Source organism: Pleurodeles waltl, chromosome 3_1 (assembly GCF_031143425.1).
Source record: "Pleurodeles waltl isolate 20211129_DDA chromosome 3_1, aPleWal1.hap1.20221129, whole genome shotgun sequence".
Classification (NCBI taxonomy): domain Eukaryota; kingdom Metazoa; phylum Chordata; class Amphibia; order Caudata; family Salamandridae; genus Pleurodeles; species Pleurodeles waltl.
Window position 1 is genome coordinate 574,818,582 of NC_090440.1, and position 15,608 is coordinate 574,834,189.

Genomic DNA, 15,608 nt, shown 5'->3' on the forward strand with positions numbered 1-15,608 from the left:
AAATACACTGTACTACACCATATTTGTAAAATTGTATTTTTTAATTTGTAACATTTATTTTTTCATTTTGTGTAAGTACTGCAGTACTTCCCAGGAAGTACTAGATTACTGCGTACATTTTAAAAAATATATATAAAAATGTATTAATAATTCTACCTACCTAGCAAAGTGTTAATGGGTAGGGAAATCGTATAAAACCTAATACCTACCTATATTTAAGGACGTAACACAGAACACAACCAAAGTGTACTTAAAAGAACATAGATGCGTTTAAGCTTTGTAAAGGCAGTTATTAGTCAAATCACAAAATGTCTCGTCATTGCATTATACTGCAGTAGTTTCCCAAAATACTGCAAACTTCCACAACATTTCACAAAACTACCACAACAGCAGATATCACTAAGTTAAAATTCCCTATAACTTAAAAAGTATGTTTTGTAAATCCTACTGGGCTTTTGCCTGCTACATCTGAGTCCAAAGTCTGAAAAATGCACTGGGGACAAAATGTGTTTTGGGACCCCCTTTTTTCTTTGCACCTCCTTGACGAATCTTGACAAAAACCTTCCATCGCCCACCAATGTAGAAAGGTTTCAAACAAGTGCAAACTTATTAGCGAGCAAAAAGTCTGAGGAATTCCTATCTCTGGCTACAAAGTGGCTACCACCATTCAGTAATATCTATGTATGAATATCTATATACCATTTGTTTTATTACTTGATGCTGGCAGGACAGTTGAAACTGTCTATGGCCCAAACCTAAAAATTATATAAATTATGTATAAATATACAATGGTTTCCTATTTATCACTCTCTCATGTGTTGACATTTGCCCTTTGAAATCCAAATCAAAAGTCAAACCTGGTTGAACTTGTGTTTAGTTTTCTTTTTATAGCGAGCACAAACCATTAACGCATTGCTCCTGCAGACAGTGACCGATGAGGAAGGTTTACCTTGCTCCATTTATAACACGAGTTGTTTTCTTTTAACAGCCCTTCTTCGGTGGCAGCACAGCCATTAATCAAATCTCTGGGAAGATTACATCTGGAGAAGAAGTCTTAGCAAACCTCCATGGACACTGGGTACAGTGCTTTGTTATTTTTAAATGTTATTGCGCACAACATGATCCTTCAGGTCTGGTGGTGATGGTTACCACACGTATTTTCCCTAAAATTCAATGAAATAGTATTGTGCATTAATAAGCAGTGACTTTGAGGGCAGAGGTATGTTTCGGACCGGCCTTGAAGACACACCATTCTGAATTATCATAGTTTACCGTTCATAGCATGAATTTGCTTTAAAGTTTAAAGCATGGCCGCTTCGATTGATGAACACAACTTTAACACTTGGTTGTGAGCCGGACCTGAAGCTTCATAGTTTTGCTTTCATTGTGATTTATTGTCGGTATCTCTGGCGTACCAAAACTTGCTCCCTCCCCCCCACCCTCCCCCTCCCTGCAAAGTACAGGGAGCCTCCCCCACCCCAGACTCACTAGGGGCTCTCAGGCCAGGGTAGTGTGCTCTAGGGACCCCTTGGAGCTCGGCACCTCCGTACCGAGTGGGCCTTTGCTACACCTCTTGTACAATTCAGGCATCACGCTTACCGTCGGGTATGCTGGAATAGTACACTCTATACATATATAAAGTGCCAGTCAGTCAGGGAAGTGTTTTTATTTTATTGTTTCAATGAAGGTTGGGGTACTGTGGTCTAAAAACATTGCAGATAATTTAAATATCACAAATTGAACAAAAAGCATTGACGACGTCAAAAGGCCTAAGGCTTGGCTTATAATTGCGAGTACTTCTAGTCGCTGATACATTTAGGCAGTCCATAATTCATTATACAAGCACTCTGTTACCCACTCTTGTACTTATACATTCATTCATCCATCCACTGACTCATGTTTACATCCAGCCACTTATCCAGCAACAATAAGCACAAAAAAAGCACAACAATTAGACGGAAGATAAATTACAAAAGAAAAGTAGAAAAAATAAAGAATTGCTATTTAAACTTTGAATGTATTTGCTTTCAACACAAAAACAAAATTAAATATAGGAATGTTCTGCCCTTTTGCAATGGTATTGCACATCGTGTATCATTGTTTTCAACTTCCAATAGAGATGCCAAGTTTAGAAGTAATGTATTGACCATCTTGGAAACGTAAAAACAATGATACACCATACATATTGCCATTCCAAGATGCCGCTTAGTAAATATTGCACTGGGCGGCCATCTTCGAGTATCAAAGTGTATAGTTTATCACTGTTGTACTGATCAGAGGTGGCCAACACAATTCTTCTAAACATGGTGGTCATCTTAGAATGATAAAATGAATATACAATGGATCCACGCATGCTGGAACCACACATGCCTGAACGCGGTTTGAACAACAACCGCGTTGTTACCACAAATGCCTTTACCACACATGCCTTAACAACAATTTTTCGTTGTAAAGGCATGCCTGGTAACGGCATGCATGGTTCCAGCATGCGGCCCCCGCCCCCATCCCGCTCCTAAAACAATCCTACCCAACCCCCACACTCACCCCTAAAACAATCCTACTCCCACCCCGCCCCTAAAAACAATCCTACCCCGAGCCTCCACCCCACCCCTAAAAACTGAAACCACCCCGACCCCTCACACCCACCCCTAAAAATGAAAACTTCCCAACCCCCCACCCCTGCCCCTAAAAACTAAAACTATCTCGATCCCTCACCCCTGCCCTTAAAACTAAAACTACCCCGACCCCTGCCCCTAAAAATTCAAATTACCCTGACCCCCACCCCTAAAAGTAAAACTACCTGACCCCAACCCCTAAAATTACCGCAACGCCCCAACCCCGCTCCTAAAACTTAGACTACCCCCACCCCGGCCCTAAAAACTCAATCTACCCCGATCCCCCACCCCTGCCCCTAAAATTACAGCGACTCCCCACTCCTAAAAACTAAAAGTACTCTGACCATCCAACCCGCCCCTAAAAATTAAACTACCCCGACCCCCCACCCCGCTCCTAAAAACTAAAATTACCCTGACCCCCTCCACCCCCACCTCTAAAACTACTGTGACACTCCAACCCCCTAAAAACTAAAACTACCCTGACCCCCCACCCTGCCCCTAAAGCTAAAACTACCCAACCCCTGAAAACTACTGCAACCCCCACCCCACCCCAAAAACATAAATGACCCCGACCCCCCACCCCAGCCCCTAAAAACTAAAACTGCGCCTACCCCCACTCCACCGCTAAAAACTAAAACTACCCCAACCCCCTACCCCTGCCTCTAAAACTAAAACTACCCCAACTCCCACCCCTAAAACTACAGCACCCCATCCACCTCTAAAACTTAAACTACCACAGACCCCCTACCCCACCCCTAAAAACTGAAATTACCCCACCCCTAAAAAACTAAAACTACCCCACCCGTCCCTGAAAACTAAAACTACCACCACCCCTGCCCCTAAAACTACCTCCACCCCTAAAACTATCCCCCAACCCTACCCCAGCCCCACTTACCTGACCGCATCCTCCCCCAATCCTGAGTCTGTTTTCCTCTGCCTTAACCGCACATGTTTGTTGTTCAGGACATGCGTGGTTAAAGCAGAGAAAAACAGAGTCATTCATTAAAGCGTTGTTCCGCTTTCGTGGACAACGCACCTCGTTGTTCAGCAGTCGTTGTTTAGGCTGTTTCCCTGATAAAACAATAACACTCTATGGATAATGCTATTCAAAGTTAGCTGTCCAGTTCAGAAATAGTGATAGCACAGGATACAGCACACTGCACACAGCCTGTTCAGACTGTCTGAGAGATGCCAGGTGCTCTAAAAGAAAGAAGGAAGGACGTGAGGAAATAAAGAAGGAAATAAATGAAAAGGAACCTATGAAAGGCAAAAAATAAAACCTAAAGGACTGGCTACCAGCCCAGTCACTGAAGCACACCAATTTTTAGGCATATGTATAAATGCTGTTACTCTCATGGAAACAGTGCCAACAACATAAATGGGCTAACCCACTGCCCCATGCAGTATGCTTTCATGGGGAGAAGCAGAATGTGAATGACACTAACAAAGGAGGGCTGACCCATAAACCCTCTATCTATGTATACGTATTTAGAGTTTTTCAGTGTTTTTTTTTTATTACAGGGCCTGGTAACTATACCTGCTAGGCATTCCTAAAAGGATCTACAAGGGTTATCACAATGCATATGTTCTTCCTCCAGTGTTTATCACAGGAAGCACCCAACACCAAATCCCTTGGTTACTAGAGTTATGTATGAGAATCCATGTAAACCATACCTGTTTACAGGCTATAGCTTAGTGTGAAAACCTTCCACCTTAAAAGGCTTAGGTCTTTAACATATGTTTTTACAGTGAATGGCATCTGACATATTTTTTCCTAATAAATCATTAGGCATATAGCTGTTATCATTGGCATGTCTTCTTTGAAAACTCACACCTATTGTGTTGGTCATAAGTTATTGCCAAAAAGCAACCACCAGTAGAGTCACAATACTACAGCTGGCAAAACAATATACAACCCCTATTAAAATGGCAAAACAAGGATTCTCAATGTGAAAATCTTGTGTGTCAAAGGGTGTTACTAACACCAAAGGCGTGGGCTACTGAGGTGATCTCCGAGGTTCTGTATAACAAAATACCTGCCTAGAGTTGTTAAGTGTAATTGCAATCCATCTTTAAATGTCTACTGGTTTTGCTTTGCCATAACTTTTCATAACAAACAGATCAGTCCTACTGTATCTGACACAACTGTCCAAATGAACCAATCAGACCTCACCTATATCACATGCCCGCTATATCAAGTATAAGCTTTTCCACAAGGTAGCCAGCAGGCAAAACCATGGACAAAATATACAAATGTGCATAAAATTACAGTCAGCAAAATAATATACAACTCCTTTATATAACATTTAACAGGAATTATCATTCTATACAACTTCAACCCCAAGGGTTTATCCAAGGCAGTAGCCAACACCAACCCCTTCCAAACTAAATGAATCTGTGAGATTCCATGTAACAAAATACCTTCGACACAGTGAATTGAACAGACAGAAAGTGTTGGTGGGACTGCTTGTGGGTCAGAAGGCACGTGTTTAAATCCAGGGAAACATTATCTGTTTTCTCGAACTGCTGCAAGGGCTGGGCAGGGGGTGGGCAATACTACTGCCCTTACGTCCTGCCCTACAGTAAGTCATACAGGCCCATTGTCTCTGGCTTGAAATGATCAAGACTGGAGTTCAGACCTGAAAATTTCAGGCCTGTAAACACTGGTAATGTGAACTTGGGGTTCTTCACCTAGAGTTATCGCTTCTGGTAAAATAATCCAAATCGTAATGAGTGCCTAAGCATTAAAATATACATGTGGATGGAGGAGTATGATATTCAAAGAAGGGCGATTGGCGGCACAACCCAAAGTACGTCTGTGCAGTGCAGGGCAGACAGAGTGAGACAGCAACACATGCATGAACTATTTGTCCTTTTTTGGAGATATTCACAGCTCTGTAGCAGAGTGTTGGTTTAAGGTACATAAGTCAGTGCAAACAGGCTGCAAATCAAGGGGGGGGCACATTTAATGATCCCCTTGATTGGTTCCCCTAAGCCCCCCACCTCCACCCTGAGGTCCACAAGATATATGACCTCTTGTTGGATATGGAGGAAGACTAACTGACTGATTGTTGGGTTCAAATCCTGAGCAGCATTCACTTCACAGGGCCATCTCAAATCAATCAACAATGAGCACTGGCAGGGTTCTGCACAACAGATGCAGAAAATATTTGATGGAAGTATTAAAACCAATGTTTTAAACCATATTATTCTGAGTTAGCCATGTGCCTCTGCAACTCAGAAGTGCGGTGAATTGGGCAGTGTTGGTAACTTTTTCTAGAAGGTTGGTCAGCATTTGACAGAGATCTACCTAGTGTAAAATACGGGCAGGGATTTCCTCAACATAAGGTGCAATACAAGGCAGCTGGTTGATTTTAAGGCCGCATTTCAGAAGCACGAGAGAACAATGACATCCTTCATGAACACAAATGCTGTAACAGACTCAAAGGAAAGTGCATGTCAACGTGGCATGGAAGCACCAAGTTTTAAGACTGACATTGAGACCAACATGGCAAAAGACTCTTAATTCTGTGCGCACTTGAATGCATCACTTATTTCCCATTACAAATTCCCTGTTAACTCAGTGGAGAGATACCAGAGCTGTGGCTCACAGGTTAAACTCCCCAGATACAGCATTTATCATACCATGAACTGCTAGTTCTTTTGTGTACATTTTTACTGATTCCCTGGAGTTTCACATCCCCTTTTACCCCTTGTTTTAAGTGATTTGTAAATGTAAGGGGAGTGCATAACAGGTTCCTGTGTAAGGTTCTTGACGTGAAGAGGGTAAAAAGGGGTGGGGCAAGTGCTAGGGCTGTTAGGAAGAACAATGCATATCACCTTGATGTTCAAGAAGAGTTGATCATGGTATGGGTCTGAGCCTCTGCTTATTGCCTGTCCCAAAGACCTAATGTTTTTGCCCCCACCGTGTAATCCAGAGTGTTGGAAGACAGGGATATTTCAAACTGGCAAGACCAGTATCTAGCCTAGTTGGAATAGGATCCTTAATGGGAAACCCTGATGTACCTGTAGCTGTCCCTTTTGTTCAAGGCCCAACTGGGCTCTGATTTGAGACTGTGCATGTTTATCCCCACTATCTAGATAGTGGTAAGATGTTAAGACTACCGAATTTAGTTATAACCTGTGTTAGACCCGGCATCCTTGGCATGGTTTTCCCTTAACTTTTTGCCTTCTGACCTCCTGTTTTTGCTGACTTCATTTTTGATGGCTTTTGGACTCTGCATACTTTATCACTGCTAACTAGTGTTAATGTGCTTGTGCACTTTCCCTAAAATTGGTTTGTACCCAATTGGCATATTGTATTTACTGGAAGTCCCTAGTAAAGTGGCACTACCTGTGCCCAGGGCCTGTATATTAAATGCTACTAGTGGGCCTGCAACACTGTTTGTGCCACCCTATTAAGTAGCACTTAAAACATGTTCCAGGCTTGCCATTCCAGAGCCTACATCTGCAGTTTTAAACTGCCACGTCGACCTGGCAGAATGGACCTTTTGCCAGGTCCAAGCATTCCTTTTTAATACATATAGATCGTCCGTAGGGTGGTCCGTGGACAGCCCAGAGGTAGGACATGTAGTTTTAGGTTTTACATGTCCTAGTAATATTACAAGGCCTGTCTCTCCCATAGTATAACACTGGAGTTGCCTTATTACATTTTATAAGTTGCATTTCCAAATGAGAAGAGATCAGCAGTTCTTGTTTGGTTAAAGTCCTAACTTATGGTGAAGTTGGATTTTAACTTGCAATTCTGAAAATGCCACTTTTAGAAAATTGGCATTATCTTGCCTTAGCCATTTGGTGACTGCAACCTGTCTCTGGTCCCATGACTGGTTATAGCTGACGGATGAGCTTTGTGTATTCCTCCTAGACAGCCACACTCAATGGGAGCTTAGGTGTGACTTGTTGGGCCATCACTGACAGGATGGGTGGGAGGAGCTGGGCCCAGTCCCACTTACACCTGAATAGGATGTGCCCTGTCTCCACACAAAAGGCAGCATACCCCATGCAGTTCATCAGGATCCAGGGCCAGGAACGTGAAGGTAAGGCTTTTGTGCAAAGGCATACCACTAGAAGGTTCTCCCCACTTGAAAAGCACCACTGTGTATAAAAGAAGGACCTTAGACAGCAACTCTTCAGTACACTTCTGGACCTGTGGATACTCTGCCAGGAAGAAGGACTGCTGCGCTACTACAAGGAATACCAGTCTGCTGGACTAAAGGAACTGCTGCCTCACTGTGCTGACTTGCTGCCCTGTTACCTGGAGAAGACGAACTGGACCTTCAACTTCATCTTGAACTCAGGACCCCAGAGTTACTCAAAGGGCTAGTCTGCTGTCTTCTGATAAGAGCCTCAAGAACATAAAAGGCTCCCCAACCAACTCCTGGACCCAGCTGCAGTGACTTCCTGACCCCTAAGTGGTGCCTTTCAGGTCTTGAACCCTTTTTGTTGCTCACGGGCTCTTGAAATCAAGCTTTTGCACAGCAAACGGGCTTGTTTGCAATGGAACCAGACCCCCCGCTGCTGTTCAGCACAAGCCGCCACCAGCTACGCAAAGTAAGCATTGATCGCTTGTGGAGGAACGCCAACATGAAGCTCCAGCCTGCCTGTCCATGACGCCAAGCCTGCTCTTAGCACCACAGAGGCCACTGCTCGCAAAACAAGACTCTTGGCACAAAGCTTGAGAAGGTAAGACTTCAGCAGGACTGATCTTGTCTCTGGCGCACGGTTGGTCTGAACATTTGACTTTTACCCAGTCCAGCGTGACCAGATAGCTGCGGTTAGCGCCTTTTGCTTTTATTTGCTACTTTACAGTTTATTCTTTAAAAATTAATAACTCCCGTTCTACTGATTTTTATTGTTTTTGTCTTGTTTTATTTATTAAATTCCGCCCTGTTTTTCAAACCCCATGTGAGATCTTTCTGTGTGGTGTTTTAACTGTTTTACTGTTTGAAGTGTTGCACAAATACTTTACAGATTGCCTCTAAATTAAGCCTGACTGCTCTGTGCCAAGCTACCATAGGGTTGAGCACAGATTAGTTTGGGTTTGCTTGTGCCTTACCCTGACTTGGATCGTGGTTGCTGCTTGGCCAGGGCTCATACCCCATTCACCCAGTAACCCAGTTTCTTACAACAGTGTGTATTCTTCCTATGTTATTAATGAAGCAAAAACACCTTTGAAAGGTGGTGGGATCAAATAAATTCATAGGGACATCCTGGACACTAGATAAAAATGTGCAGCTTTAACATACTGTGCAGTTAAAATGTTTTGCACAATATTGTACTGTTTTTAGGCAGCTGAAAAAAGAAAAAAGTAGACATTTTGTTAGATGGTGCTTGCAAGGCACCTGTTCGAAATAACTGTGCTACAAGTAATCTTTCTAGCAATTTCTGTTTATGTTACGTTCAACTCAGAATGTTTCTGCAATGCCCCCCATCGCACCCTGTGACCCTAAATTATGTCATGAGTTTGACATTTTACATAGTATGACTGAAGAGGCAGAACTTACAGGTGCAGTGCGTTTTTACCTTTATTAGAGTGACCGGGCAGCAGCCAGTATGCTTGTTGACCCTTCTGAAGTCAGCATGTCGCTGTTAAAGCTGAGTTTAGGGTGTATGTTTTATGCCCTTGTTTTGTCACATATCTACTCTTCTTACTAATGTGTTCACACTTATTATCGCTTTTCAAATGCATCTAAACAGAAGTAAGATGTATATGTTTCATTTAATTAGAACGTCTTCCTTTCAAGCCTGTTTCATGTTTTTCTCGCAGGATGGAGAAGTGTATATAAATGACATGAGAAATGGAGTGAGAGATGTCTTTTGGAACCCAACCAGTGAAATCCGGAAGCAGAGACTGAAGCGCCACATTGTTCTGTTCGAGGAGCAAACTGAGTTTGAATCAGAGAGGTAAGGCCCCACTCGAAACCAGCATTTGTTGGTATTAAATTGAGACATGGTGTTTTCAACAAAGAAAGTATGCACAGGGCCCTATTCCATAGAAAGTGCTCTCCACTTTTCTGGCAACTTCCACTTCCTGGTAGCACCTCACAGTCATAGAATATAAATTCATCCTGTTATCCTTAAAGAGAATAAAGCTGTGTTTAAATAAATATGTACTTTTTTTCAAAAAACGTTTGTATGACAGTTGGCAGTGGTCCCCGAGACCCAAGGGGGCACTCCGGTATTGCAAATGGCTTACTTCCCCAACTCAGGTGTCTGTAAATTTTATTTGTTTTGTGACCAGATTCTGGTAGCAAAATATTGATATATATCCTAAGTAATTGCTATTTGGAAGGGATGCCTACACTACACCCCTTCAAGGCCAGACTGACCATAGCGGGCAACAGGAGTTTCTCAGGGAGGCTGGGGGGGCCACTTTAGTTACTGGGGAGCTAGCTTTTGAACAGTGCAGTGAATCTTGAGTTTATACTTTCCCAGACCAATCGCTCTTACAAAATACCTACCAGTATGGATGACATGTGAATCCTACACATAATAGGCCCCTTTGTCTCATGTAACATTTTTATATACATTGATTTACACATGTATAATTCATTGTCTCTCTACATGTGTGTGTGATGTAAAGTGCTCCAACACCCTACACTGGTAAGAGAGGCACTATAAAACAAATGAAGTACATGTGGGAGAAGGGTTATGGAGAGATGAGTGGCACTGTTAGAGAGTGATGGTAAGGGGAGGTCCATAATAAAGATTGTTGTATCCTGATGGCACTGAAGTTCATGATTTACTAAACTTTAAAAACGAATACAATTGAATATATAATGAAAAATGTGTTGTAGAATGCACCATTTTTGTCATTTGTTCCCACATTTCCTTTTGGGGGAGAGAACCCCACAAGACCCATTGTAGTGGTCAGGCTCGCTCGCTATGCACTGTATGGGTGCTGGTCTGACTAAAGATGTCAGGGCTGGTTTGGGTTCCCAGTCTGGCCGTGCACCTCTTCCAAATTTCTTACTGAGTCATAATAATTTACTGACTCCTAACATGGCATTTGTACATTTAAAAAAACGTTTTTGTAGGTTCAAACAGTAAGAATTACCTTTTGAAAATGGGAAAACATTTTGTACGTCAGTCCTCAGAACACGGGCAATGGGGACTGGCTTTTGGAAAGAGATGAGGACACTCCTCCTTGAAGAACACAACATCAAGATTGTTAGAAATGGGGTCCTTGGTTGGCAGTCAGGTTATCCCTTGTCCAAGCAAGGACCTTCACTCTATTCAGGGTAAAATAGAATCACCCTCAACTAACCCCTGCTTACCCCCTTAGTAGCTTGGCAGAGCAGTAGGCTCAACTTCAGAGTGCTAGGTGTAACTTAATGAAAACACTACAAAATGACACAACACAGGTTTAGAAAAATAGAAAATATTTATCTTAACAAAACAAGACCAAAACAACAAAAATCCTCAATACACTAGTCAAGTTATTAATTAGAAAGCAAAAAGAGTCTTTATGTAGTTTAAAACACACACTAACACTGTTAGCATGAAAATGTATATTTGGTTCATCAAAAACAACCCCGCCCGGGCGAGTGTGTGTCAAAAAGGGCTTGCGATGCGTCGATTCCACTCACAAACGGGATCTTGCGTCATTTCCCCTTTTGTCAGCTCAGGGCACGTCGTTCCTTCTCTTTGCAGGAGAGGGATGCGTCGATCCGGTCAGCACTCTCGGGTTTAGGCAGGCCTTGCGTTGTTTTTGCACGCCCAGCAGTGTTTGCGTCGGAAATCCAGCGGCACGATGATCCGAAAACCACGCAGCGCAGGTTGTGATCTCATAGCCTCCGTCAGTGATGCAGCGCATCGTTTCTCCAGCTCCGTGCATTGATTCTTCGGTCCCGTTGCAGGCGAGCTTCGTATTTCAGCCGCGAATCCAGCCGCACGGCTATTTTTCAGCCGCAGATCGGAGTCACGTCGATCTTTTCCCCGCACAGCGTTCTGTGTGTGGATTTCTTCCTCTTAGGCTGCCAGCTTCCCCTTTCAGGGTCCCAGGAAGTGGATGGGCACCATAGGGCAGAGTAGGAGTCTCTCTCGAGACTCCAGGTGCTGGCAGAGGGAAGTCTTTGCTGTCCCTGAGACTTCAAACAACAGGAGGCAAGCTCTAAATCAAGCCCTTGGAGAGCTTCACAAGATGGAAGGCACATCAAGTCCAGTCTTTGCCCTCTTACTCTGGCAGAAGCAGCAACTGCGGGATAGCTCCACAAAGCCACAAAGCACAGGCAGGGCAGCTCTTCTTCCCCAGCTCTTCAGCTCTTCTCCAGGCAGAGGTTCCTCTTGTTTCCAGAAGTGTTCTAAAGTCTGTGGTTTTGGGTGCCCTTCCTAAATCCATTTTCTCCTTTGAAGGAGGCCTACGTCAAATCAAAGTCCCTCTTGAATGTGAAATCCTGCCTTGCCCTGGCAAGGCCCCAGACACTCACCAGGGGGTTGGCGACTGCATTGTGTGAGGGCAGGCACAGCCCTTTCAGGTGTGAGTGACCACTCCTCCTCTCCCTCCTAGCACAGATGGCTCATCAGGAAATGCAGACTACACCCCAGCTCCCTTTGTGTCACTGTCTAGTGTGAGGTGCAACCAGCCCAACTGTCAAACTGACCCAGACAGGGAATCCACAAACAGGCAGAGTCACAGAAATGGTATAAGCAAGAAAATGCTCACTTTCTAAATGTGGCATTTTCAAACACACAATCTTAAAATCAACTTTGCTAAATTATGTATTTTTAAATTGTGAGCTCAGAGACCCCAAACTCTCCATGTTCATTTGCTCCCAAAGGGAATCTACACTTTAATCAGTTTTAAAGGTAGCCCCCATGTTAACCTATGAGAGGGACAGGCCTTGCAACAGTGAAACTAATTTAGCAATATTTCCCTGTCAGGACATATAAAACACATTACTATATGTCCTACCTTAACCATACACTGCACCGTGCCCTTGGGGCTACCTACGGCCTACCTTAGGGGTGTCTGATATGTAACAAAAGGGAAAGTTTAGGCCTGGAAAGTGGGTACACTTGTCAAGTCGAATTTACAGTTAAAACTGCACACACAGACACTGCAGTGGCAGGTCTGAGACATGATTACAGAGCTACTTATGTGGGTGGCACAACCAGTGCTGCAGGCCCACTAGTGACATTTGATTTACAGGCCCTGGGCACCTCTAGTGCACTGTACTAGGGACTTACTTATAAATCAGATATTGCCAATCAGGAATAAGCCAATTACATATACATTTTGTGAAGGAGCACTTGCACTTTAGCACTGGTTAGCAGTGGTAAAGTGAAAGTGCCCAGAGTAACAAAAACGGCGAAATCAGAGTCCAGCACACATCAACAACCTGGGAAACAGGCAAAAAGTTAAGGGAGACCACGCCAAGGATGAAAAGTCTAACAAAGATGCAGTAACGTCCACTCCCAGCCTACAATCCAGCTGCCCCTATAATCATACATTGACTATTTCTTTACCTTCTACCCTGTATGACATTCTGCTCTCATTAAGCTAGGTTAGCCCTACATCAATACTACATACATACATATATTGTCCCAGCTCTGACATTTAACTGTAAAACACGCAATGCTGGACAAACCTTTTAATCTGTCTGTGCCAAAAAGTCTAAGTACATGTGAAATGTAATGCATATGTAAATCTGTGAAATGTAATCTCTTTGGGAAATTCAAATGTGTGCATTCCCTACTGATGCAGAGTGTTCATACCATCTTTATTTTTTCCACCTTTAATGTAAATCTGTAATATGTGGGACAAATTCTGATTTGATGGGGTACTCTCTGTGAGGTAGATATCTTTCAGTTCAAGTGTGGCCAACCAATGACCGACAAAATGGTGTTTCTGAGCACACGAATCCTTTAAGCTGTGAAGTATCTGTGAGGAGGCAAGAAATTCTGCTGTCCAAATGTGAAATTAAACAAGCCCCATCCCTTTCTCTAAAAGACTAGAAAAATGTTGCTTACGAAGCTTCAGGGTTGATGTGAGCCTACAAGAATACATTAAAAGGTAAACACCTCACCAACATGTTTAACCACACTCGGGTGCCTTGGTGACACAACACTAGCAACTTTATGCTGGGTGTTAAAACACATTTAGGTGCTGCTGGTCTCAGTAATAAGATGAACAAAGACTATTGCTTAGTGGCGCTATCAGGTGTGATGGCATGGACCACTGCCTCTGTGCTGTTTTGAGAGAGCTGCTTCTCCAGGAACTGCTCTTTATGTACCATCCAAAACATATGCAAAATGTAATCTATGTTTTCTGAAGGTATGCAATTTTCTTGGTTTTAGCAAGCAAATACAACTAAAAAATGTTAAGTCAATAGCAAGTCACAAAATGTACACCTACTTCTATAAGGGAATCATAACTCGCCCAAGGGAGGCATAGAAGAATGCTGCCAGCTCAAACACCTAAACAAATATACAACTAAATGGAAATAATGTCAAATAACTAAACATGTTGCAGATACCAGTAGACATCAAATTGTAAAAATATAAAAAATATATAAAAACATTAACATTTATTTAGAAAAATGACCGGATAACTACTCATTACCCACACCAACAGACGGCAAATTGTAAACACATTTTAAAAAATATTAAAATATAAAATAAATACAATTATTTTACAAACTGCCAAGATAACGTTAGGCTTTGCAGCCAACCACAGAAATCACATTGTGGAAATGTAAAAATAATTGATGCATACATTCAGACACTCAAAATCAGATCATAACATATTTCATGCCCCAAAAAAAACACAGACACCCACACGTACATATACTCTCTCTCTCTGATACTCGTACACAAAATACACAATGGTAGTTGATGTTTGGCTCCCCAACATCTCACAGCACTAGTAGAGTGGACTGTATTTAAGTCCTTCCACTTGAGATGACTGTCAGGTGTTTATAGTTTCCCTATAGTGATGCCTATTCTTTTCAATTTGTATTTCTAAGTAGCTTGCGCGGAGATCTTTGCTACATAGAACTGCATTTGGAGAATGTACACCTAGAATAGGCCATAAAGATAGTAGTAGTAAACCTTCAGTAGTATTTTCATTTGTAATTGTCCCCACCCACACATGTAAAAGGGTGGGAACTCACTCTCCTCATACAATGTGTAAATATTCTAAACTGGATGTGGGTGGAGCTTTATGCCCAGGCCCGCCAGTACATATACATCATAGAGATCTATTTATCTTTGTGAAATAGGCCTTTTATATTTTAGTCATCTTCAACGTTTCCACCAATAGAACTCGAAAGTGTGCAAAATCTCATTGGAGTAAAAGTCACTGAGACTTTCTAATTTTCTTTACCATATGATGCTTCTCTTCCTCCTGCTTTCTTGACCTCCGAATACTTAAGGACTCCAACTATTGGCTCAGAATCAGTGGGCCAACCATCCACCCTGCCAACCACATACTTAATCAAACCTAGAGGGTAGTAACAGTGATTCTGTGTGGAAATGATGGAATAGCCAGCAATATTGCCTTATTAGGACTTCACTTGGTGGCAGACATCCTTTCAGTGTTGCTTCCTCAGCAATCAAGAGGCAGCAATTTTGCCAGAAATGGTGGAGGAGCGGCGGCCTAATTTAATGTGACTGGCTGACTATCATGTCTGACGTAGATTTTTTCTATTTAAGGACTACCTTGGAATGTGTGACAGGCATCCATTAAAAGGTAAGCATTGCGTTCCTAACGTGCTAAGAGAACCCAGCCCAGCATATCAGTGAGGTTAAACATTTGGGTACTGACTATGTACCCTCGTTTTGGTGGTACATGCCCAATTTCCAAAGTTGATGGCCCAATTCCTCTAACCTGCCAGTGTGACTGAGGACTCACATTCGCCACCCTCACCAATAGAATATCAGGTTAACAAAACTGTGAATGTACTGTCAGTCATGTACTCCTAAAGGTCTCAAAGTAGGCTAAAGTATATTTGGACTAATGTCAGGGTGTGA

General features: G+C 42.7%; 1 protein-coding gene across 5 annotated transcripts in view; it reads left to right on the forward strand.

Annotated features, from left to right (window-relative positions):
- OSBPL5 (oxysterol binding protein like 5) overlaps positions 1–15,608 on the forward strand; it is a 1,002,849-nt gene that overhangs the window by 888,499 nt on the left and 98,742 nt on the right. For all 5 annotated transcript variants that reach the window (XM_069223010.1, XM_069223008.1, XM_069223007.1 and 2 more), the window contains 2 exons: positions 989–1,078; positions 9,403–9,539. In XM_069223010.1, the coding sequence (XP_069079111.1) occupies positions 989–1,078; positions 9,403–9,539 (227 nt within the window). The remainder of the gene's footprint in view (positions 1–988; positions 1,079–9,402; positions 9,540–15,608) is intronic.